This window comes from Salvia hispanica, chromosome 6, assembly GCF_023119035.1.
Source record: "Salvia hispanica cultivar TCC Black 2014 chromosome 6, UniMelb_Shisp_WGS_1.0, whole genome shotgun sequence".
NCBI classification, from domain to species: domain Eukaryota; kingdom Viridiplantae; phylum Streptophyta; class Magnoliopsida; order Lamiales; family Lamiaceae; genus Salvia; species Salvia hispanica.
In genome coordinates, this window is record NC_062970.1 from 6687278 (window position 1) to 6709199 (window position 21922).

The 21922-nt window shown below is 38.0% G+C and overlaps 4 protein-coding genes across 6 annotated transcripts; 3 read left to right on the forward strand and 1 right to left on the reverse strand.

Moving 5' to 3' along the window:
* Positions 1–214: 214 nt before the first annotated feature.
* Positions 215–6058, forward strand: LOC125192915. The gene is made up of 12 exons (XM_048090592.1): positions 215–353; positions 456–549; positions 632–698; positions 796–897; positions 987–1051; positions 2138–2230; positions 2558–2637; positions 2717–2933; positions 3145–3200; positions 4406–4534; positions 5247–5430; positions 5791–6058. Exons 1-12 carry the CDS (start codon positions 295–297, stop codon positions 5914–5916), a joined length of 1272 nt encoding a protein of 423 aa, XP_047946549.1. The 5' UTR covers positions 215–294; the 3' UTR covers positions 5917–6058.
* A 492-nt stretch (positions 6059–6550) lies between these two features.
* On the forward strand, positions 6551–12711 carry LOC125194351 (pleiotropic drug resistance protein 1-like). The gene is made up of 20 exons (XM_048092523.1): positions 6551–6811; positions 6974–7094; positions 7617–7705; positions 7821–7905; positions 8079–8238; positions 8353–8429; positions 8509–8562; positions 8685–8775; positions 8848–9431; positions 9551–9867; positions 9949–10109; positions 10221–10324; positions 10400–10556; positions 10649–10902; positions 11008–11340; positions 11428–11718; positions 11798–11881; positions 11980–12113; positions 12188–12415; positions 12534–12711. Exons 1-20 carry the CDS (start codon positions 6705–6707, stop codon positions 12709–12711), a joined length of 3609 nt encoding a protein of 1202 aa, XP_047948480.1. The 5' UTR covers positions 6551–6704.
* Positions 12712–13494: 783 nt separating this feature from the next.
* LOC125194350 (putative disease resistance protein At1g50180) lies at positions 13495–16835 on the reverse strand. Of its 2 annotated transcripts, none has more exons than XM_048092521.1 (3): positions 15762–16835; positions 13886–15683; positions 13495–13719 (listed from the first exon to the last, which is right to left on the reverse strand). In XM_048092521.1, the coding sequence occupies exons 1-3, from the start codon at positions 16762–16764 to the stop codon at positions 13659–13661; spliced, it is 2862 nt and encodes a 953-aa protein (XP_047948478.1). In that variant the 5' UTR covers positions 16765–16835; the 3' UTR covers positions 13495–13658. The 2 variants fall into 2 exon arrangements, with proteins under 2 accessions (XP_047948478.1, XP_047948479.1); XM_048092522.1 differs by having other exon boundaries at positions 13886–14627; positions 15762–16833.
* Positions 16836–19628: 2793 nt separating this feature from the next.
* Positions 19629–21653, forward strand: LOC125197367 (pectinesterase-like). Of its 2 annotated transcripts, none has more exons than XM_048096101.1 (3): positions 19629–20118; positions 20273–20734; positions 20868–21653. In XM_048096101.1, the coding sequence occupies exons 1-3, from the start codon at positions 19677–19679 to the stop codon at positions 21569–21571; spliced, it is 1608 nt and encodes a 535-aa protein (XP_047952058.1). In that variant the 5' UTR covers positions 19629–19676; the 3' UTR covers positions 21572–21653. The 2 variants fall into 2 exon arrangements, with proteins under 2 accessions (XP_047952058.1, XP_047952059.1); XM_048096102.1 differs by having other exon boundaries at positions 20273–20716.
* The last annotated feature ends 269 nt before the right edge of the window (positions 21654–21922 follow it).

Below are 21922 nucleotides of genomic sequence, written 5' to 3' on the forward strand. Positions count from 1 at the left end.
CCCCTCAAACGGGTCGGTCTTCATATTTTAATTTCAAGGATACATTTGTGTTTTATTTACCAAATTACGTTAAGACTATTTTTTCGCGGAAGAAGTATAAAATAAAATATTTATAAATTGAAAACGTAAATTACTTGGGTTAAATTCTTTAATTAAAATGTTTAATATAAACTGAGTTTTGATCGAAAGCAAAAAGTTAAATCATTGTCGTTTGGCGGGATTTCAAATGACAGATCTATATAGATAGAAATTTTTTTTTTTTCAAAAAACTCTGTAGGTTTGGGAGAAAAAATCATGAGCGAACCAAGTAACACTATTTCCCCTCAACTAATTGATCTCAACGCTCTCCAAAGGTACTGCAATTTCACTCAAAATGCAAAATCTTGAAGTGGAATTTTCTATAAAGAATGAAAAGGGTTTCAATTTCGCTATGTATGTTTTACTATGAACGACAGTGATATTGCGGAGCTCAGAAATGTCGATGAAAATTCTGAGCTTGGAGTTGGGGAGGTGGAGGAGTTCATAAATGACGTCGGTTTTGAGCTTGAGGTATGCGGCTGAAAAACTATTTTTATTTGTTCTCTTTCTTGTTTCGAATGGATTGAGAATGAGAATTGTACCTTTTTCTCAGAGTAAAATTGATTGGATTTCGTCGGAGTTGTTATCGGATTTAAGCTCATTATCACGGGAAGACCTAGGTAAGATATGCTAGTTATCAGAAAATGGAGTATTATTGTAAATTATTACATTTATTATTTTTGGCTAGTCAAAATTGGTTGATTTTTAAAACTTTAGATGAAATACTGGGGCAATTGAACAAGGAGCTTAGTGAAGTGGAGGGTGAGAATGTAGCTGTCGAAAATGAAGTTGGGGAGCTTCAAAGGAGATGCGTGGAAGGTCGGAATTTCATCTTTTACTTTTCAGAATAATTTTTGTACAGTAACTTTCTGTTTTATATAAATTTATGTTATTTTCCTGAAATGCAGACTATGACAAACTGGATACTGAGCTGGAGAAATTATGTTGCTTATTGGAATTTATAGAGTCACGGGTTCGTTACCTGATCCAAAGTATTTAAAGAAATTATTTTGCTTGGTTTTAGAGTAATTTCTTCAATGCCAAAGACAATTGCAGTTCACTTAGGCATGCTAAAATTAATGTTACTCAGATATTTTAATACCAGCCTATTCATGGTTTAAGAGTCCTTTTCCAGAAAGGTGTATGTTACTATGTTATTAATAAAATATAGCAAATGGTGGTGGCAGGGTTAGTGAATGTTGGTAGAACACGGGGAGTCATCTGTTGGTGGAAGGGACTAGAAGGGGTGAGAGGAGGGACATTATGGAAGGATAAAACTGTTTAGTGCCCAAATAAACACGAGGAAGCGAATGGACTACTTTATAAGAGTGTTTAATGCAATGTGATCCGCAAAAGGGAAATGCTTTATCCTTATAAGTGTTTGATGGACTCTTCTAGCAATTTAGTTGAGAATGAATGCTCCAGCAGCAGAGCATGTTATGCCATAGTATTGCTACTGGGTCCGAACCCCATGCACCTGTGATATTAAAGGATATATTTTTCATACAGAAAGGAAACATGAGCGCACAATAGTAAATTAGGCAATCTGATATAAGTTAAAAACATGTGTTTCAGTAGAAAAAATCAGTGATCACAAAATGGGAGAAATTTGAAGTGCATTTTGCAGTAAGTAATTCAATTGATATTCTATGGAGATAGGATTTTGGACATCCATTGATTAGCTAAAAGTATTTCAATTTTGAAATTTTGGAGCTGTGTTGGGCAAAAGAAAGCCGTATAATCTGCTTGCTCTATCAAAATAATATACTTGAGACACTCCCTCAATTTTCAGTTTACATTTCAGAGGGAGGGAAAAGAAGGATCAGAGAACTACTTTTTACTGTTTTGAATAAGTTACAATACCTAGCATTACATCAGTCTTCTGGCATGCTGATCTGGATGTGTTTATTTATCTGAACTATGGGCCTTTCCTCTCAAAATTGAAGCCATAGATCTTGAATGATAAGTTGGTAGTTGGTACTCTTGAAGAGATATTGTGTTTCTTTTATTTACTCTTATTAAGTTACTAACCTGCTAAAGCTCGATATTCTTTGTGCAGAATGCGGGTGCAAACAGGAATACTCAAATAGACCTCTCATCTTTAGCAGATGGTCATGCTAACTCCTCTAATGAACAAAGCTCCAACTTTAAGGTTCATGAAGCTTGGTTCAACACTAATACGCACTTACTTTCATAATCGTGAAGCATCATATGTTGTTAAAATAAGTGTAGATAATTTAGTATCCTATTTTTCTCAAAAGCATGCTTCTTTTTTATTTGTAAATTCAACAGTGAAATGGCATACTAGTTGTTATATTTTTATTATAATTCTTTAGCTTCATGGAACTTAGATGATATTCTAAACTGCAGCCCGCTTTCTTCGCCCCCCATTGCTTAACCTCATCTCAGTTCAATTCCTTGTTGGCAAGCAAAACCACTGTCTATTGAACATTTGTGCCTTTTTGTGCTTTATGTTCAGATCTTAGAATTGAGTCATCAGATTGAGAAGAAGAAGAGAACTTTGAAGTCATTGCAAGATCTTGATTCTAATTTTAAAAGGTTTTTGGCCCTTTCAGAAAATTTTGAGTCATTGTTCTCCTTCTCTTTATAAGTTGCCACTTAACTGTTGAGTTGTCAGGTTTGAAGCTGTTGAGAAAATTGAGGAAGCATTTACAGGTGTCAAAGTGATCGAGATTGAGGGGAACAACATTAGATTATCCTTGAAGACATATATTCCATATTTTGAAACTGTACTGCACAAACAGGATATTGAAAGTATCATTGAACCCTTGGAATTGAATCATGAACTGATAATAGAAATTGTGGATGACGTATGGGAACCAAAGAATGCTGAGGTAGGCTATGCTCTTCATTATTTCAGTACAATTCATGATAAAATTCTTTTCAGATGAGAGCAACATTAACAACCAACATTAGGGGAAAATTATGTTGCTTGAACTTGACTATTTCAGTTATACTCTTTGATTATCTTTGTGATTGTTTAAAATCATGTTTTTACAGCTTTAACATCTTATATGCTAATCTTTTCCCTGTTGAATGGTATAGATATTTCCAAATGACGTATACATTGGTGACATTCTTGATGCTACAAAAGCTTTTAGGTTTGTAAGCTCTTTCTGTGTTGTCTTTCTTGCTCTTGTTTTTATTGTTTGTATTGGGGTTTATAATTAAAATTGGTCAGCTAGATATTTAGTTGGTTTGCCTCTGTGGGATCATGAACGTTCAATGAATTGAAACAAGCCTTGACATATAGGTAAATGCTCTAGGAGTGGCAAGAAAAGGATTGTTGCTGAATGCTCTCTAGCTGTCATCAGAGAGGACTGATGATGAAAAATAGTAGTAATTGGCTAATTGCTAAGTTGTATCACCACTAAGGAATTTTGCCTTGCTATGATGCACAGCATGCTCAGGCTTAGTTTGCAGGTGTAGGTTTTATGTTTTTTTGGGTAGTGATTAGTGAATCATGACCAAAGGCATAGTAGATAAAAATAGAATGAATGTGAATTATATGCCAGATGGTTACTTTTAGAGGGATGGCAACATAAACTAAAATGTAACTATTTCAAAAATCTAATTTGTTTACCTTTCACCTTAGATAAAATCAGAGAGTGCCTTCTTGTGTATGTAACTCCAGCCTTCTCATCCCATTAATTTCTGATTTTGATTCCTCAAATTAATTAGCCTTTAATTTTGTTTATTTATCTAGCTGAAGATTTGAAATTTCGAACATGCTTTGTTTTTCTTTTGATATACTACTGTATTTTAGGGATACCGGCTGATATGGAACTATCCAGGGATTTATGCTTGTTATGACTTAAATTGTATTGTAGCCTAGGCCACATATCAGAGTCACATATATGCATCCATGCGCAATAAATGACAATAACAATACTAGGGCATGTGGTATAGCTTCCATTATTGCATCCTGTTAGTTCCTGCATAGATTTTACCCATGAATTATGTTGTAGCTATCCTACATAAATTTTTCTTACTTTTGCTCCACTAGACCTTTTACAGAATCTAAATAAGCATGAGTTTATTTATAACTACCCCAACTAGATCTTTCCCTGTGCTCATAACTTATGGTGGGATTTGAAAGGTTTTAATAAACATGACTGGAAATGCATCATTGTACTTTCAAAATTTTGTAATCTATTGATATACATCAAGTTTATCTTAGTTCTATTTGCTTGAAGGCCTATCTTTATAGTTCCATAAGAAATGCTGAATCTAAGGCTCTGTTGTCTATTCTATTTTGTACTATTGTGTTTATTAGTTGTATGATTTTTTACCGTTGTGCCTCCAGGCAGCATTATTCTGCATACTCAGTCACTGAGACCAGGTCGTCCTTGGAACTTCTTGTGAGGAGGGTGCAAGATAGAATTGCCCTTTCTTCACTTAGACGATTCGTTGTCAAGCATGCAAATAACTCAAGGTCAGTGTTGTGGTTCATTGGTTGGTAAATTGAGCTTATAATATTTGTTCACTTTGCCCAGTGTAGTTTCGAATTCGTCATCTTGGAGGGGTTGAATCTAGTTATTAGTTGTTAAAACTGTAAAAATGAATATTCAATAAATTAAAAACACCAATGAGAGTGATGAAATTTTGACTCAATAATTCAGCTTTAGTTTTTCTTTTCTTTTTGCCCCCGTTACTTTCCTTCTGTCTGTTTTAACATCCATATATTAAGCCTTCAGAATAGTGGATGAATTGGACACAACAACCATCATATTATAAAAAATCTCACTTAATGCTGTTGTTTACCCTGTCTACAACATGTCCTAAATTATAGACTGTAACTCAACAATTTTTTTAAGATGAAAATTGCATGAAAAAAAGGTTGTTAGTGATAACGAAGTTAGCGAATTAGAATTTGGCTTTTAACATGGTTTTAAATCTTTGTATCTAGCCAAATCTTTCTTTATACCTCTTGTAATTTACCTCTTTGTTTGAGTAGTGTACCAGAGAGTTGTCCCCTAGTACCCATTGAAAGGGTTGTATTACTCAAATGACCCCCAGTCTGGTGATACTGTTATAACCTTGATAGGGAGGAATTTCTTATTTTCCCTTTTGTTGGTTTGTTTTACATTTTTATATTAGTTTTCTTTATCAAATTATTTTCAAGTTATAACATTGTATTCTTTCAGACACTCGTTTGAGTACCTAGACAGGGAGGACACAATAGTAGCTCATATGGTAGGTGGGATTGATGCTTTCATAAAGTTGCCTCAAGGTTGGCCATTATCAGATCTGGCATTGGAGTTAATATCACTCAAGAGCACAAGCCAGTATTCTAAAGAAATTTCTTTGAGCTTTCTTTGCAAGATTTTGGTAAGTGGTGTGTGTGTTCTACTTCTTGAACATGGACATCGTGAAACAAAATTCAAAACCTTTTCTTACGTAATACAAGCTTATTCAAAGTCCCTATATATATGTACGAGCCATCAAGCTTTCAGATTTCTGGTTCTTCATCTGCTCTGCAAATACATTGTCTTGCATTTCTGTGAAGCAGTTCTCAGTTAGTTCTCGAAATAGCGAGGTTAAAAAGCATTTTTCCCTGTTATCATACATCTTTACATAGGCAGACATCACTGAAGAAAAACATTATGTGTGCCAGATATGCATATCAGTATTGTTTTTGTTTTTGTGCTCTATAAATGTTGATGTTTCTGCTGTGTTACGATTCATTAGGAAATGGCAAACTCGTTGAACGCACTCACACGCCATAACATGTCGACATTCGCTGATAGCATTGAGGAGATACTAATGCAACAAATGCGTGGAGAACTACAGCCCAATAGTGTCAGCTCCAAGTGAATACAGTTTGTATTTACTCAATTAGCAGCACAAGAGGAATTAGATAGCAACAAGTGCATTGTGTACAGGCCATGGCCTATATGTCAAATCCATGGAAGTTGAATCGCCGATTTCGATTATTATTTGCAGAAATTCTAGACTATATTGCGTAGTAATGTCAATCGTGTCAGCTTGCTTGGTTTCTGGCTAATTCTATCAGGCTAAGGGTGATATTGGTTAGTTGCACGACGACGTTGACAGTGTTTTACTCAACCAGTCATAAACCATAAAATCACAAATAGACGAATGAAAATCACAAATACAACCGTACAAGAATGTCCTAAGTAACGGATTTGTACGATGCCATCGCAGTATAATGTGGTATATATAAGTATGTTAGCAACATAAGAACAAAAATATTTGGCTATAGGCTATAGTAATCCATACATATATATCCGAGTAGTAGTGACAACTTAAAACTTGGCCGGCTAATTTACACCTAAAACGACATTGACTTAGCAATTCCACTTATATAAAAATAAAATTAACAGCGACAGAGATAGGATTCTAAACAGCAAATTGGAATTTGTCTTCAATACAAATATATGTATAGAGGTTGGAAGATAGTAAAAAAACAGAAAAGATCAATGGAAGAAGGTAGCAGAGAATGGTCGCGGTCGAGTAGAGAAGGGGACGAGGACGAAACGGCGCTGATATGGGCTGCGCTGCAGAGACTCCCGACGTATGCGCGTATAAGGAAAGGCGTGCAGTATTCGGAAGAGAAAGGTGACGCCAGAGAGGTTGATGTGATGAATATTGGATTAGCAGACTCTAAAAAACTAGTTGATAGACTGCTCAACACTGCACACCAAGACAATGAGCTCTTTCTGCTCAACATCAAACGTCGCATCGACAGGTACCTTAACATCGCAAACTCTAAACTTCATTCTTTTCTAAGACCATACTGCAGCCTCATCTCCGATTCTAGTTTATTGCATTGAAAACTCAAACATGACAAGACTAAAATTACAAGCTGTTACCATCAACTTCTCAACCATAATATTAAGTGCGGATGTAGGGTTGGGATTCATCTTCCGACTGTTGAAGTTCGTTTCGAGGAGCTTAGCATTGATGCTCTAACTTATGTGGGCACCCGAGCACTCCCAACACTACGGAACTTCGCTGCTAACATCGTACAGGTACAGTTCAATCATTATTCCCATTAACTAACTTGGGATTTTGTTTCTCTGCTAACATCGACAGTGACATAATTGATAAAGAATTGTGAGATTTGCAAGTTTCACTAAATAAAACTGTGACATCAATCTTGTGATATGGAGTTATTATGTGTCATAATATAAAACTATATATGTCAGAAAATTAAGTGACATTTGAGTGTACATGTTTCAATTTTTTGAAGAAAAAAGTTTACTTACACTTTTATAGTATGTAGTGGAGTAATAAAAAAAGTAGGAGTGTGCAATTAAATTTGTTATACAAAAAGACAGAAAAATTAATATCCTACTAACATTTCTCTTTGCATCACTAAAATCATGTCACTCCTAATATTTGTTTTGTAATGCTTAAACTCGCTATTGTTACACAAAATTTATGCATTAACTATGAAATATGCAGGGTGGTGAAAATTGATTATTTTTTCCAACTATATATGATTTCAGTACAATTAAACTAACTATAGATGAGCCAATCCACTATTGAAGGGTTTATTGACAAAGCTACATATTCTACCAAGTCGAAAGAAACCACTATCAGTTCTTCATGATCTGAATGGCATCATCAGAGCTGGAAGGTATTAGTAATATTTATCCACACATTTAGAAACACCAATATGTTAGTACTACTATTTACATGTCGTTTGTTTGATCAATTGGTACTTATTTTTCCCTTCTTATTTGCTTCTTCAGAATGACTCTACTTTTAGGACCACCGAGTTCTGGAAAAACAACGTTGCTCACAGCACTAGCAGGAAAACTTGATCAAGAATTACAAGTAACACTTCTTTCTATGAATAGGTTCATTTGCATAAATTAACCAAATTGCTTGGCTATTGGCGAGCCTTGATAAATAAATCTCAAGCTCGAACTGAAACATCAATGAGTCAAGTTTGAGCTTAGCAGTATTTGGATGGACTCAACTTGTACATTCTATATGAAACAATGCAGTTAAGGGGGAAAGTAACGTACAACGGTCACGGGATGGAGGAGTTCATACCACAACGAACATCAGCTTATATAGGACAGCAAGACATTCACTTGGGAGAATTGACAGTCAGAGAAACGCTAGCTTACTCTGCTCGCTGTCAAGGAGTTGGAACTTCTTATGGTAACCATTCATCTCAATTTTTATTTTTTATTTTTTTCATGCTACCAAGATTTGGAAGTGCGAATTCTGTTACTCTTTGTTAATCTGCATAGCAATAAATTTGAACATGTGCAGAAATGCTAGCTGAATTACTGAGGAGGGAGAAAGAGGCTAACATCAAACCAGATCCTGATCTTGACATTTTCATGAAGGTAATGTAACCAAATATACATGGTTTTGTGTTCATGTTCGCGTTCGTATTCGTTAATATGAATGGTTTTGTCCTTGTAGGCGGCCTCGATTCAGGGGCAGGAGGTCAGTATAATGACAAATTATATTATGAAGGTAACCTTGTGAAGGGGTTAATTGTTCTTAAAGAATCATGTGAAATTTCCAAATTAACTGTAAATACAATATCGTATTGTGTGTATCTTATTTTAGAGTACTAACTAAACAAGTTGTTTTAGATATTGGGATTAGATATTTGTGCTGACACCATGATTGGAAACGAATTGTTTCGAGGGATATCCGGAGGGGAGAAGAAAAGAGTGACAATAGGTAACTTGAATTGAATTTTTTAAAATGTCTGCAAACAAGAGGAGAAAAGTAACATATAAATGTGTTTTGAAGGTGAAATGCTGGTTGGACCAGCAAGAGCTTTATTCATGGATGAGATATCAACTGGTTTGGACAGTTCGACCACCTTTCAAATCGTGAACTCAGTAAAACAATCCGTCCACATTCTTGGAGGAACCGCCGTCATTTCACTGCTGCAGCCTGCACCCGAGACTTACCAACTCTTTGACGACATCATTCTCTTGTCTGACGGGAGAATAGTGTACCAAGGCCCTCAACAGAACGTTCTAGAATTTTTCGAGAGCTTGGGCTTCAGATGTCCCGACAGAAAAGGAATTGCAGACTTTCTTCAGCAAGTAACATCAAGGAAAGATCAAGAGCAGTATTGGGCACGTAGAGACCAGCCTTACAGTTTTGTCTCTGCAGATCAATTTTCCGAAGCATTTTGGTCGTTTCACGTTGGAACACAGATGAGGGACGACTTATCCATCCCTTTCGACAAGGCTAAGAGCCATCCTGCAGCTCTAACTACTGACAAATACGGCCTCACCAAAATCCAAGTTTTGAAAGCTAATGTTTCTCGAGAATTTCTCATTATGAAGAGAAATTCACCTGTTTACATATTCAGAATACTTCAGGTACTGTTACGGACTCCAGTGTTCCATATTGATCTAGTTTCCAGACCAAATAGACTCTTTTCTAATAAGCTTATTTTTTTTTGGGATGAGTTATTTTATTTGATCTGTATTTGTTCCAGCTTGCTGTGATGGCGGCAATAACGTCGACGATATTTTTAAGGACAGAAATGCACAAGAAAACAGAAGCAGACGGTGGGATTTACTTAGCCGCTCTGTACTTCACACTGATTGTAGTAATGTTCAATGGATTTTCAGACATGGCACTGAGTATACTGAGGCTTCCTGTGTTGTACAAGCAACGTGATCTTGGGTTTTTTCCGGTGTGGTCCTACTCTCTACCTGCTTGGATCTTGAGGATTCCCATTTCCTTTCTTGATGTTGCCATTTGGGCTGCTGCTACTTATTACAGCATTGGATTTCAATCTGATGTTACTAGGTAATCATAAGCATTAGTATTTATATGGTTATAAATATAATTACTTGTTGATGTGATCCAACTTGTTTTATTCATTTTCAGATTTTTTAAGTACTGGTTGGTTCTGTTATGGGCGAACCAGATGGCTTCTGCGATGTTTAGATTGATGGGGTCAATCGCAAGAAACATGACTATTGCCAATTCATTCGGAACCTGCTCCTTAGTTACTGTTTTCGTTTTGGGCGGGTTTATAGTGTCAAGAGGTATATTTCAATACTACAAAAACTTGTGTAGGCGTGCTTATGGTGCGTGCGATCTATTGTGACACTTAAATATAACAGTATATTAGTAACAATTTTTCTTATTGTTCTTAGATAAAATCAATAAATGGTGGATATGGGGCTACTGGTCGTCACCAATGATGTACGGGCAGAATGCTATAGCAGTGAATGAATTTCTTGGAAAGAGTTGGAGTCATGTAAGTCACTTTGGTTGTATGTAAGTATATGTCACATAATGTTATGCGAGCATAAAATCGAAAAATCAATGACAGGTTAGCTCAAGCTCCGGGGAGGCATTAGGCGTGACAATCTTAAAGTCACGCGGGCTTTTCCCAGAAGTATATTGGTATTGGATCGGAGTTGGAGCTCTTGTTGGATATGTTTTTCTATTCAATTTCTTGGACACAATGGCTCTCATGTATCTTAACCGTAAGCTGCTAATTTTCTAATTTTATATATGGTGTTGACGTGTTGTAACTGCAATGTCCAAATTACTAAGTACTAAGGATTTCTTGATGCAGCTTTTGGGAAACCTCAACCAGTTTTGTCTGAACAAACATTAGCAGAAAGGAATGCAAAAGTTGCATGGAATAAACATAATCAACCATCATCAGCTGGGAATAGCCACGCGGATCAAAATAGCGTACCAGTGGAAGGCGGCAGCAATGGCCTAGGTGTCAAGGCAAATTCTGTTAGAAAGAGAGGCATGGTCTTACCATTTCAGCCTCATTCAATTACTTTTGAAGATATCCGCTACTTAGTCGATATGCCACAGGTATCTACATGATAGCCACTGTAATGATCAAGAATATTTACAGCAAATGGTAACTCAAAAAAAAATAATTCAAATAGAATGTATATGAATACTCAATGGTGACAGGAAATGAAAGCTCATGGCGTTGAAGAGGATAAACTGGAGCTTCTCAAAGGCATAAATGGCGCTTTCAGACCAGGTGTATTGACAGCTCTGATGGGAATTACAGGAGCCGGTAAGACCACGTTACTGGACGTGTTATCGGGGAGGAAGACAACAGGTTATATCAGCGGAACAATCACCATATCTGGGTATCCAAAGAAGCAACAAACATTTGCCAGAATTTCAGGCTACTGCGAGCAAACTGACATTCACTCTCCTCATCTTACCATATATGAGTCCTTGTTGTATTCCGCCTGGCTTCGTTTGCCACCTGAGGTCCAATCTGCAACTCGAAAGGTCACACCTCCCATCCCCTGATTTCTGTTACAATTCTAGTAGGGTTATAAACAGTGGCTTTGCATTAACAAATGATTGAATAAATAGATGTTCATAGAAGAAGTTATGGAGCTGGTTGAGCTTACTGAAATAAGGGGTGGGATAGTAGGGTTGCACGGTTTAAATGGTCTTTCGCCTGAGCAACGGAAAAGGCTAACCGTGGCAGTGGAGCTGGTGGCCAACCCTTCCATCATCTTCATGGACGAGCCAACATCAGGGCTTGATGCTAGAGCTGCTGCCATAGTTATGAGAGCTGTTAGAAACACAGTGGATACAGGAAGAACTGTCGTATGCACCATTCATCAACCAAGCATCGACCTTTTTGATTCGTTTGATGAGGTACTTCAACACTTTTAGTCCTTTTGTTCTGCAAGACATATACATACATAGAAAATACCTGAAGAAAATGCCAATTCAGTTGATGCTGCTGAAACGGGGAGGCGAAGAGATCTTTGTAGGTCCATTGGGGCGGCATAGTTCTCAACTAATCCAATATTTTGAGGTGATGAGAAATTTCTTGATAATATAAGTTAATTTCCCCTAATTAAAATTTAATAATTCACTACCGATAAACAAGATCTTATACTATTTTGTGTACAGGGAATTGATGGAGTTGCAAAGATAAAAGATGGTTACAACCCCGCTACATGGATGTTGGAGGTAACTTCAATAGCTCAAGAAGCTGCTTTAGGAGTTGATTTTGCTCAACTCTACAAGAGCTCAGAACTGTACAGGTAAAGTAAAACTATGTTAAAACTTGAGACACGCTTTCTTATACACAAAACATTCTTATATTTTGGTTTATCAGGAGAAATAAAGCATTGATCGCAGAGCTGAACAAACCGGTCCCAGGTTCAAAAGATGTACATTTCAGTGGTCGTTATTCACAAACATTCTTCAACCAATGCAAGGCATGCCTGTGGAAACAGCACCTCTCATACTCGAGGAATCCGCCTTACATTGCTGTCAGAATTATATTCACAACGTTCATCGCCCTAATGCTCGGGACCATATTTTGGGATCTTGGCTCCAAAAGGTATATATGCACATGTAGTCACAATATATTTACCTGAATTAAAGTGTTGAAACCATCATGTTATTATATCCAAATATATGGTTCCACAGTCCTAACATGGGTCGGTTTTTTATATCAGGACAAAGACATTAGACATCTTCAACGCTATGGGATCTATGTATGCTGCCGTTCTATTTCTTGGAGTACAGAATGCATCATCAGTGCAGCCAGTTGTCGCCATAGAAAGAACTGTATTTTACAGGGAAAGAGCAGCCGGAATGTATTCAGCTGTACCTTATGCTTTCGGACAGGTCTGAAACAAATCTTTTGATTGTTAGTCTTACAAATTTTGACATGTCCATAATATTCTATAAACTCGACAGGTTGTAGTGGAACTTCCTCACATCTTGATTCAAACACTTATATACGGCGTTATAGTGTATGCGATGGTTGGATTTGAGTGGAGCCTGATGAAGTTTTTTTGGTACATTTTGTTCACGTACTTGACATTGCTATATTTCACGTTGTATGGGATGATGACAGTTGCCGTTACACCTAACCACAACATAGCTGCCATAGTCTCATCTGCCTTCTACGGCTTATGGAACGTCTTCTCAGGATTTCTCATCCCTAAAACTGTAAGTTACTTTTAATTAATTTCTCTCTTTCTCAATCTCACTCTTCTCGTGTGTTGATAACACAGAGAATTCCGGTATGGTGGCGATGGTACTATTATTTATGTCCAGTGGCATGGACCTTGTATGGATTAATCGCCTCACAATTCGGAGACGTCCAGGATGTGTTGGAGACTAATCAAACTGTGGAGCAATTTATAAGAGATTATTTTGGATTTGAGCAAGAGTTTGTGGGATACGTCGCCCTTATTGTAGCTGCCTTTGCTCTAGTTTTTGGCTTCATTTTTGCCTTCTCAATAAGGGCTTTTAACTTCCAGACAAGGTGAAGGAAGACTTTTCTTCAACATGTAACCTCATGTACAATTTGATGTGACAAGTATTTTATATGCTATATTACATATTTCTATAATATAATCATATTGCATCATTGTATTTAAACTAAATACTACTTGTACATAACAGAGATAATATAAACTTGCATAAGACACAGTGCAAAGAGGAACATTACAAGATTTGGGTACAAACCTACAACACCAAAGGAAGATGACATGACTTCAGACTGAAACCAAAAACCTCTTGTTAAGGAGAGTTTTACTGTGTTTCTGACTTTGCTACAAACGGAATAGACTTCATCGGCAAATGTTATTTGCTTTATTATTAAGGTCTCTATCCAGAAGAGGAACGCTCATCCTGTAAAATTTAAATCCAAAAGTAATGGGATTCAATCCAATAAATTTTGTTTCAACAAAAAAAACACAAGGTCTGCATGGATCTCTTAATATCAATCTAAATTCTAATGAACTATCATAAACATTAAAACACATATATATATATATACAGACCAAAAGGTGTTTACCTGTGTACAGACTTGTTGATGATAATTGAAGGGACATGGCGAACTTTGTGAAAATCCACTCCCCCTTGGCCTGATCCCAAAACCCTTTTCCTCAATCTTGGCACTTCAGATAACACTAATTTTTGAAGAGTTTGAATGTTACTGAATCCTTCTGGAATCTTCTCAAAACGAGGACAACGAGTAATAGTTACTTCAGCAACAAGAGGCATGGCTCCTCGCTCCACTTCCCACTTCCTCCAGTTTGGTAATCTAGCTAGAGAAACCGTCTTGAGTAAAGGAAAACTGGATGCAGGACATGTCATCTCCTCTCCGACAAATGATTTTGGCCCTAAATACAGTTCTCTTAAGGAAGGAAGCTTTCCAAGAATCCCCATTGGATCATGCTCAATCTCGCATTCTAACAACGATAGCTTCACAATTTTTGAGGTAACAATGTCGCTTATGCACTTTTCTAGAAGGTTCCCTAACTTCACACAAACTCTCAAGGCATAAATATTGGGACATGTGAATGCTTGCTTCAACTTCATCAACCCTTCTTCACTTGTTGTGAACTCGCAACCCTTCTTGATTGAAACTGTACAGTATGATAACTTGTTCCACTTTGTTGCAATGGCATTCGTAAGAGCTGATAAGCTTTCATTGTCACCTACTGATGCTGATAAACGTCGTAGATTCTCCATTCTTGTAATATGTTTGAATTCGTGCACTGAACTATCGTACCCTATTAGACTCTCCAGCTCATCTACACAATCATCCAATTTCAGTCTGTAATTTCCAATTTTTTCCATGTCGTAAAGAGGAAGAAGCAAATGTTTTAATCTGGACATCTTGCTCAACACGTTTGGAACTCGAACGTTCCTGGAAAGATATAAATCAAGGGTATCTAAGTAGGCTAAATTGCTTATGGAAGAGGGCAGGCTATCAAGTTCACATTCACGTAGACGTAAGTATCTAAGGAGAACAAGTTCAGTTATTCCTTTTGGTAACTTTCTGTCCGCAAATTTGAACCTCAAGATAACTAGACCTCTAAGCAACTTGAATTTCCAAAAATCAACTATACTCTGCGGAGGGAATTCAATACGCCTCTTTTCTATATCATTAAGTATTTCAAGAGATCTAAGATGCTTGCGATTATCTTCAGCGCAAGTGACAGTAATCCCATCATGCTCTAGTTGGAGCTCTGTTTTAAAATGGACAGCCAAATGTCGTGTCTTAATACGAGACAGAGCTTCCTGCAGTAAAGTACTAAACTTCCCACCTTGATAATCCAAAACTTGTACACCAAAATCCTCCTTTTTCCCCATTGATAAACATAGCTCTCTTACTACATCATGGAGTTTGCATATCTTAAATTTTTGTTTGGGAATAACATCCTCAAGCTCAACCTGAACAATACTCCTCGAGACCAACTCGCCTAAGTAGAGCTCTGCAATATCGGTTAAAGTTGCATCATTTCCTTTAAAATTCTCATCCGAAATCAAGCCTTGTGCTATCCACATCCTATACAGATCAGGAGCATATATGGTTTCATCTGTTTTAAGTCTACCTAAATAGAGAAAACACGGCTTCAAACAATAAGGTAGATCTTCATAACTTGAATTTAGCACTCCATTAATCTGATTTTCCTTTACGCCGTGCCCTTCACCTCTAAATATATTTTCATTCACCAACTCCCAGTCTCTCACACAAGTTTTCTTACTCAAGACCCCTCCGAGTAAAGAAATTGCCAAGGGCAAACAACCACATTTCCGTACCATTTCTTTCCCAATAGTTATGAGATTTTCTTGCAATGCAAATTCTGTATTCAAAATAATGATTTCAAATATAATAATCAGAATGATCAAGTTAATATATAAGTTGAGTCAGTGACTTTTACCTGGAATTTTCTTGTGTGGAAATGCTTTCTTCTTTAGTAATTCCCACGAATCCTCCGAGCTAAGCAGGCCAAGCTCCACAGAGAATCCAATCTCTGCTACGTCCTGTTTGCGCGTGGTCACCAAAATCTTGCTCTTCAAATTCCGCACAAGAAAGGCATGCTTGAGTCCATCCCAGTGACAAATTTCCCAAATATCATCCAGCACAATCAAGCATCGCTTCCCTCTTTGAATCTCACACAGTTTCTCCACCAACTGCGTGTCGCTCAGACTCGAAACGCAGTCCCCCTTTTCTGGATCAAGCTGCTTCAGAACATCCTCCTGAGCCGATCGAATTTGACACTGCTGAGTAACGCAAACCCACGCGAACGAATCGAAGCGATCCTTTTCAGCCTCAATCATGTGATTGTAGACCTTTTTGGCAATGGTTGTCTTGCCTATACCCCCCATGCCCCAAACCGAAACAACTCGATGCTCATCGTCGAGCAGGAGCGAAACCAGCCGTTTTAGGTCATCCTGTTTCCCAACAAAGCAGTCTTCAATTTCGAAATCGGGGAAGGTCTTCCTCGCCCAATTCTGGACGGAGTTCCCCTCTCCATCGATAATTCTACTTATTCCGTACGATTTCATATCATCGGTGACCCTTGCGAGCTCCGATTTGATGTCCGCGATCTCCGACCCTAGTTGGTGGAGCGAGTAGCAGAGACAAAATCGACGGAGGAATAGTTTAAGGCCGCGGCGGCGGCCATCGGAGGAGATTCTGATTGCGTATTCAAGGATGACGTCTTCAGCTCGGTAGGAGAGGTCTCTGATCTGTGAGAGCCAATTGCGCACGGTTTGGCTTTGGTGCTGTTTACTGTCGGCATCTCTGAGGAGACACTTGATCTCTTTGAGCTGAACCTGTAGCGTCTGCACTTGGCCGCCAACGCCGACTAACAATCTTCCTTCTTCTAATAGAAGATCACGTAGTGTTTCTAGAGCTACGGCGACTACTGCTTCCTCCATTGAATTGATTGATTGATTCAGTCTTAGAATTTCCAATGGAACAGTGAGCTAAATTTGGGGCGCCAAATAAGTGATAACGAATGTGCACCCTCCGAGTCCCCCTTAATTTCTGATCATTTCACCTAGTACAAGTTTTAAGAAATTTAATATAAGTTTTAAGAAATGTAATAGAAAGTTGGTTGAAAAAGATGGTAAAGTTTTAAGAAATTTAATATAAGTTTTAAGAAATGTAATAGAAAGTTGGTTGAAAAAGATGGTAAAGTTTTAAGATATTTAATATAAGTTTTAAGAAATGTAATAGAAAGTTGGTTGAAAAAGATGGTAGCATATATATATTAGTTTTATAATAAAATGTGAACGAGAATGAGTTAGTGGAATATGATGGACATTACCAAACATGATAAAACTGAAAGGTAGCAAATTTTTAACAAATTTTCAGGGACCGAGGAATTACTATTAAAATCGAGGATGCACGTGATTTGACCAAATATTCATTATTTTTGGAGGTGTTTTAATGTTTTGTGTAGCGCCACTTGAATTAAATTTATTTCAAATTTATTAGAGAAATCTCAATGTTTACCTATTCTTTTTAGTTATATCTCCATATTTATTTAATTATATATTCATAATTATCATTTCAAGAAATTCACGATTGTATTGTGCGTTGTAGTTAGATCTAAGAGCATCCGTATCGCTTCTCGATGAGGGCTCTATCTCGTCTCGGAGAGACGAGACCGCATTGAGACGGCGATGCGGCATGCATCTCGTCTCGACGAGATGAGCAAGTTCGTCACGCGTCGCACGCGGAAGAGGCCGGTCTCGAGCTGGCTAGCCACGCGTCCGAATAATGACGTCAATTGAATTTTCGAAAAAAAAAAATTTAAATTGAAAAACAGTAATACGACCGTTCAACGGTCCAATTTCAAAAAAAAATTATTATTCTTTTTAATATTCTATAAATACTCTTCTCATTCTTCATTTTACATACAAACACACATCTATTCTTCTCTCATCTCTCTTTCTTTTAAATTATAATTTTAATGAAGTATGTTTTTATTTTATTTAATGAAGTGTGTTTTTATTAATTGAATTTGTTGGAAATAAAAATAAAAAATGAAATTGAATGAATAGTTAAGGGATGAGATGGTTAAGAGATGGAGGGATGCAGGTGTTGTCTCTTAGTTAAGAGATGAGCTGAAAAGTACAGTGGGGCCCATGAATAGTGAAGAGATGAGACGGTTAAGAGACGGATAAGAGACAGGGATGCGGATGGCCTAAAAAGTGTACTAGTACCTTCTACAGTCCATTTCTCTACATTACTTTATCTTTCTTTATTATATTTCCACTTTAACTATTTATTATCCTCCTTTTGCTTTTTTAAAAGTAGCAACTCTTTGCATTTTAGTACTATGTTCCTTAAAAATAGTAGTAGTAACTTTTAAACTTTCTATTTTAGAAAATCTTTACACCCCTATAAATCAATTTATTTACCATTTATACTACTACAATTAACAACTTAAAGTGGACCTCATAATCCACCAACTTTAGTTCCATTACTTTTTTTCTCCTTCTCTCTCTTACTATACCAATTTTTTTCTCTCTTTCTTACTTTACCAAATTATGCATTACTCTAGTGCTCTACTAATTTTTTCAACTCACTTTCTTTTATATTTATTAAAACTTGTGTCAAGTCAAATGTGGACTTCTATGAGGAGATTGAGATAGTAATACATGGCATCTACATATAAACACACGAGAGGCAGACATACTAAAATGAATAAATAATGAAAAAAATGCTAAATCAGTATAATAAGTATATATGCAGTGCACTCTTTCGCCATTGAAAAATAGTTATAGTTTTCCATTTCTGTCGATTTAGTAAAATTACTCTGACACTATTAAAAATGTAAAATTATTCACAATTTCAATATTTTAAAAATTGGATCGGACCAACCAGTTCGACCGGTTCAGATGACAACCAATGCATTGTCTGCCCGATTTGGCCTGTAAAAATCGTTTGCCTGTTGGACCGTTTTGGACCGGTAAATCGGCTAGTTAGATTGAAAGTCAAAGCAATAAATTATTTCAAATTCTAACCCCTTTTCGAACTTCTACTTCCGTTTTGCAGATATTTATTGTTCATTGGATTTTGTACAGAATTCAACAAAATATTTAATGCTATTTACAATTTCACATTGTTTGTGACTTATTAAACGACATATGCATGCATCCAATGTTCCATGCTTTTCATATACTCCGTATAAACGAGACATTTTCATTTAATTCAGATTATTAGTTTAGGAGGTGCTTTCAACTCTATTTTTTATACTGTTGTTAGTTTGTAGTAGTGCAGCTTTAAACTATGTAAATTTCACAGTAGTAATATTTAGATATGTATTTTGTTTCTCTTAAAAAAAGCTATATTTAATCAAATCAGATTTTTAATTTGTTACTATTAGAGATTTATGTTATGAGCTTATCAATTTTCATTTATTTTCATCTTGAAGATAGTTTGATAAAAAAAAATAATCGTTATTTGATTAATTTGAACTTACTTATAAAATCGTACACTTATTATCATTCATGTTATTAAGATTATACACTTATTTTCATTTTTTTCAATATTCACTAGATTTTACTAGATATTTATATACTCATAGTTTGAAAATTGTGGAAGTTTGAGAGAGATTCGAACCGCTTGTCCTTCCTCCATCGGAATTTGAACGGAAATCTGTACCCACAATGTCTAATTACATCGACTCCTTCTCTTTAGCTAGTTATAGCCATACAATCACCATGCCACAAAAGGTTTCTATAAAAACCTCCACATCCATATCGCTCAATTAATAAATATAGATCTCCACCAAAACTAAGTAAATAAGTAAATTACTAAGAAAATAAGTCCCAAAATTATGGTCGACAGCAATAACAAAGCAACGGCGGCGCGGATCGCCACCTTCCTCGCGGTGGCGTGCATGATCTCCGCAGCGGCAGCCTCCGACAACTCCGCCCAGATCGACGCCATGTGCTCCAACGCCGAGTACAAGGAAACCTGCCAAAAAACCCTCTCCAACGCCAACGTAACCGAGCCCAAGGAGCTTCTTCTGTCGGCGTTCAACTCCACCATCACAAACCTCAAAACCGCCATCCGAAAATCGGCTCTCTACAAACACGCGGTGGTGGATCCCCGCACCAAGGGGGCCTTAGCCGTCTGCGAGCAAGTCCTCAACACCACCATCGGCAACATGCGAAGATCTTTCAGACAAGTCCACAAAATCGACGACGTCAAGGTCTGGCTCAGCGCCGGCCTCACCTGCAAGGACACCTGCGTCGACGCCTTCGAGAACACCACCGGTATAGTATATCATTTCTAAATCTGTTACTCACTCAATTCCCACGTCAATAGTCAAGTAACTGACTAGTATTTTGGGATGAGTTCTTCGGTTTGAAGTTTGAACTGTATCAACATCCAATTTGGTTATTAATTAATTAATTTGTGTTGGTATAGGGGAAACCGGCGATAAGATCAAGGACTTGCTCAAGACCTCCGGCGAGTTGCTCAGCAACGGCCTTGCGATTGTCGAGTCGCTTGATCTTGGGAAACTGCTCAGCGGTTCCAAGAGGGTCCGGATGGATAACGTCCCTGATTTCGTCGGCCATCACGCGAGGGGGCTCCTCGGCGCTGCGCCGGGGGCGTTCACTCCGAGCGCGGTGGTGGCGCAGGACGGAAGCGGAAAATACAAGACCATCGCGGAGGCTATTGCCGCGGCGCCATTGAATAGTACTCAGTTGTTCATTATCCAAATCAAGGCCGGTGTTTACAAGGAGATTCTCAAGGTCCCCGGCGGTGCCAACAACGTCGTATTCGTCGGAGAAGGGCCCACGGAGACCGTCATCTCCGGCAGCCAGTCCTTCACAGGGGGCATTCCTGCCTTCCAGACGGCAACTCTCTGTGGGTGCAGACTGCAGAGTAGCTATTTAAATCACGAAATTTAGTCAAATTCTGGTCAAATTATAATAAGTATTCAATTATTAAGCGTCAATTTTTCTTAAATGTCCGTATATAAAATGTCGTCTTTTAATGATGTTCAAAATGACTGTAGCTATTGATGGGGATGACTTCATGGCGAAGGACATCGGGATCGAGAACACGGCAGGAGCCTCGGGGCGCCAGGCGGTAGCAGTGCGTGTCTCGGGCGACAAAGCCGTGTTCTACAACGTGCACATGAGCGGCTACCAGAGCACACTCTATGCGCACATCTACCGCCAGTTCTACCGCGACTGCCGCGTCACCGGCACCATGGACATCATCTGGGGCGACGCGGTGGCCGTGTTCCAGAACTGCGACATCGCGGTGAGGCAGCCGCTGGCGGACCAGATCTGCTCGGTGACGGCGCAGTCCCGCAACGACAGCCGCGGGGCCGGGGTGACCGTGGTCCAGAACTGCACCATCACAGCGGAGAAGGAGTTCTCGGCAGCGAAGCCGCCGGCGAAGGCGTACCTGGGGAGGCCGATGAAGGAGTACTCGAGGACGATCGTGATGGAGTCGAGCATCGGCGGCTTCATAGAGGCGGAGGGGTGGGCGGAGTGGATGGGGACTTACGGCCTCGACACGCTCTACTACGGCGAGTACAACAACCGTGGGGCAGGGGCGGATTTGGCGAAGCGGGTGACGTGGAAGGGTATTCAGAAGATGACGCCGGAGCTGGCTCAGGGCTTCACACCGGCCAAGGTCTACGCCGGTGATGACAGCTGGGTCAAGAACACCGCAATTCCTTATGTTGGAGGCATGGTTAATCCTAAATAAGTTTTTCATACATATTGAACTTTTCAATATGAGAAACTACAAGTATTCTAATGTTAAGCTGCATGGTATGCTAAGTTTAATGGTTTTAATATTATAAATATTTCCTTAGAAAGAAAAAATAAAGGAAAAATAAGGAACTATTACTATTAAAATTACTCAACCATCATAAAATGAAAAAATGATTTAAATATGATAGAATGAAGAAAGTATACATATAGCCCATTAATCCACCCACGCCTAAAATTTGGGTGCCGACACATCACATTTATCCCACTCCTCCACACACGCCTAAACCGCCGGTAGCTCTTAGTTAGCGGTTAACTAGAGTTTGATCATTCATAATTATCTATC

Bases quoted from the DNA above. Each gene is read 5' to 3' on its own strand.
- LOC125192915 (XM_048090592.1), top strand. From the start codon at position 295: ATGAGCGAACCAAGTAACACTATTTCCCCTCAACTAATTGATCTCAAC. The intron at 2,934-3,144 runs GTAGGCTATGCT...TGAATGGTATAG, and splicing joins GGGAACCAAAGAATGCTGAG to ATATTTCCAAATGACGTATA. The intron at 4,535-5,246 runs GTCAGTGTTGTG...GTATTCTTTCAG, and splicing joins AAGCATGCAAATAACTCAAG to ACACTCGTTTGAGTACCTAG.
- LOC125194350 (XM_048092521.1), bottom strand. From the start codon at position 16,764: ATGGAGGAAGCAGTAGTCGCCGTAGCTCTAGAAACACTACGTGATCTT. The intron at 15,684-15,761 runs GTAAAAGTCACT...TTTTGAATACAG, and splicing joins TCCACACAAGAAAATTCCAG to AATTTGCATTGCAAGAAAAT. The intron at 13,720-13,885 runs GTAAACACCTTT...TAAATTTTACAG, and splicing joins ATCAACAAGTCTGTACACAG to GATGAGCGTTCCTCTTCTGG.
- LOC125194351 (XM_048092523.1), top strand. From the start codon at position 6,705: ATGAATATTGGATTAGCAGACTCTAAAAAACTAGTTGATAGACTGCTC. The intron at 8,239-8,352 runs GTAACCATTCAT...GAACATGTGCAG, and splicing joins AGGAGTTGGAACTTCTTATG to AAATGCTAGCTGAATTACTG. The intron at 10,557-10,648 runs GTAAGCTGCTAA...TTCTTGATGCAG, and splicing joins GGCTCTCATGTATCTTAACC to CTTTTGGGAAACCTCAACCA.
- LOC125197367 (XM_048096101.1), top strand. From the start codon at position 19,677: ATGGTCGACAGCAATAACAAAGCAACGGCGGCGCGGATCGCCACCTTC. The intron at 20,119-20,272 runs GTATAGTATATC...GTGTTGGTATAG, and splicing joins CGCCTTCGAGAACACCACCG to GGGAAACCGGCGATAAGATC. The intron at 20,735-20,867 runs GTAGCTATTTAA...AAATGACTGTAG, and splicing joins CTGTGGGTGCAGACTGCAGA to CTATTGATGGGGATGACTTC.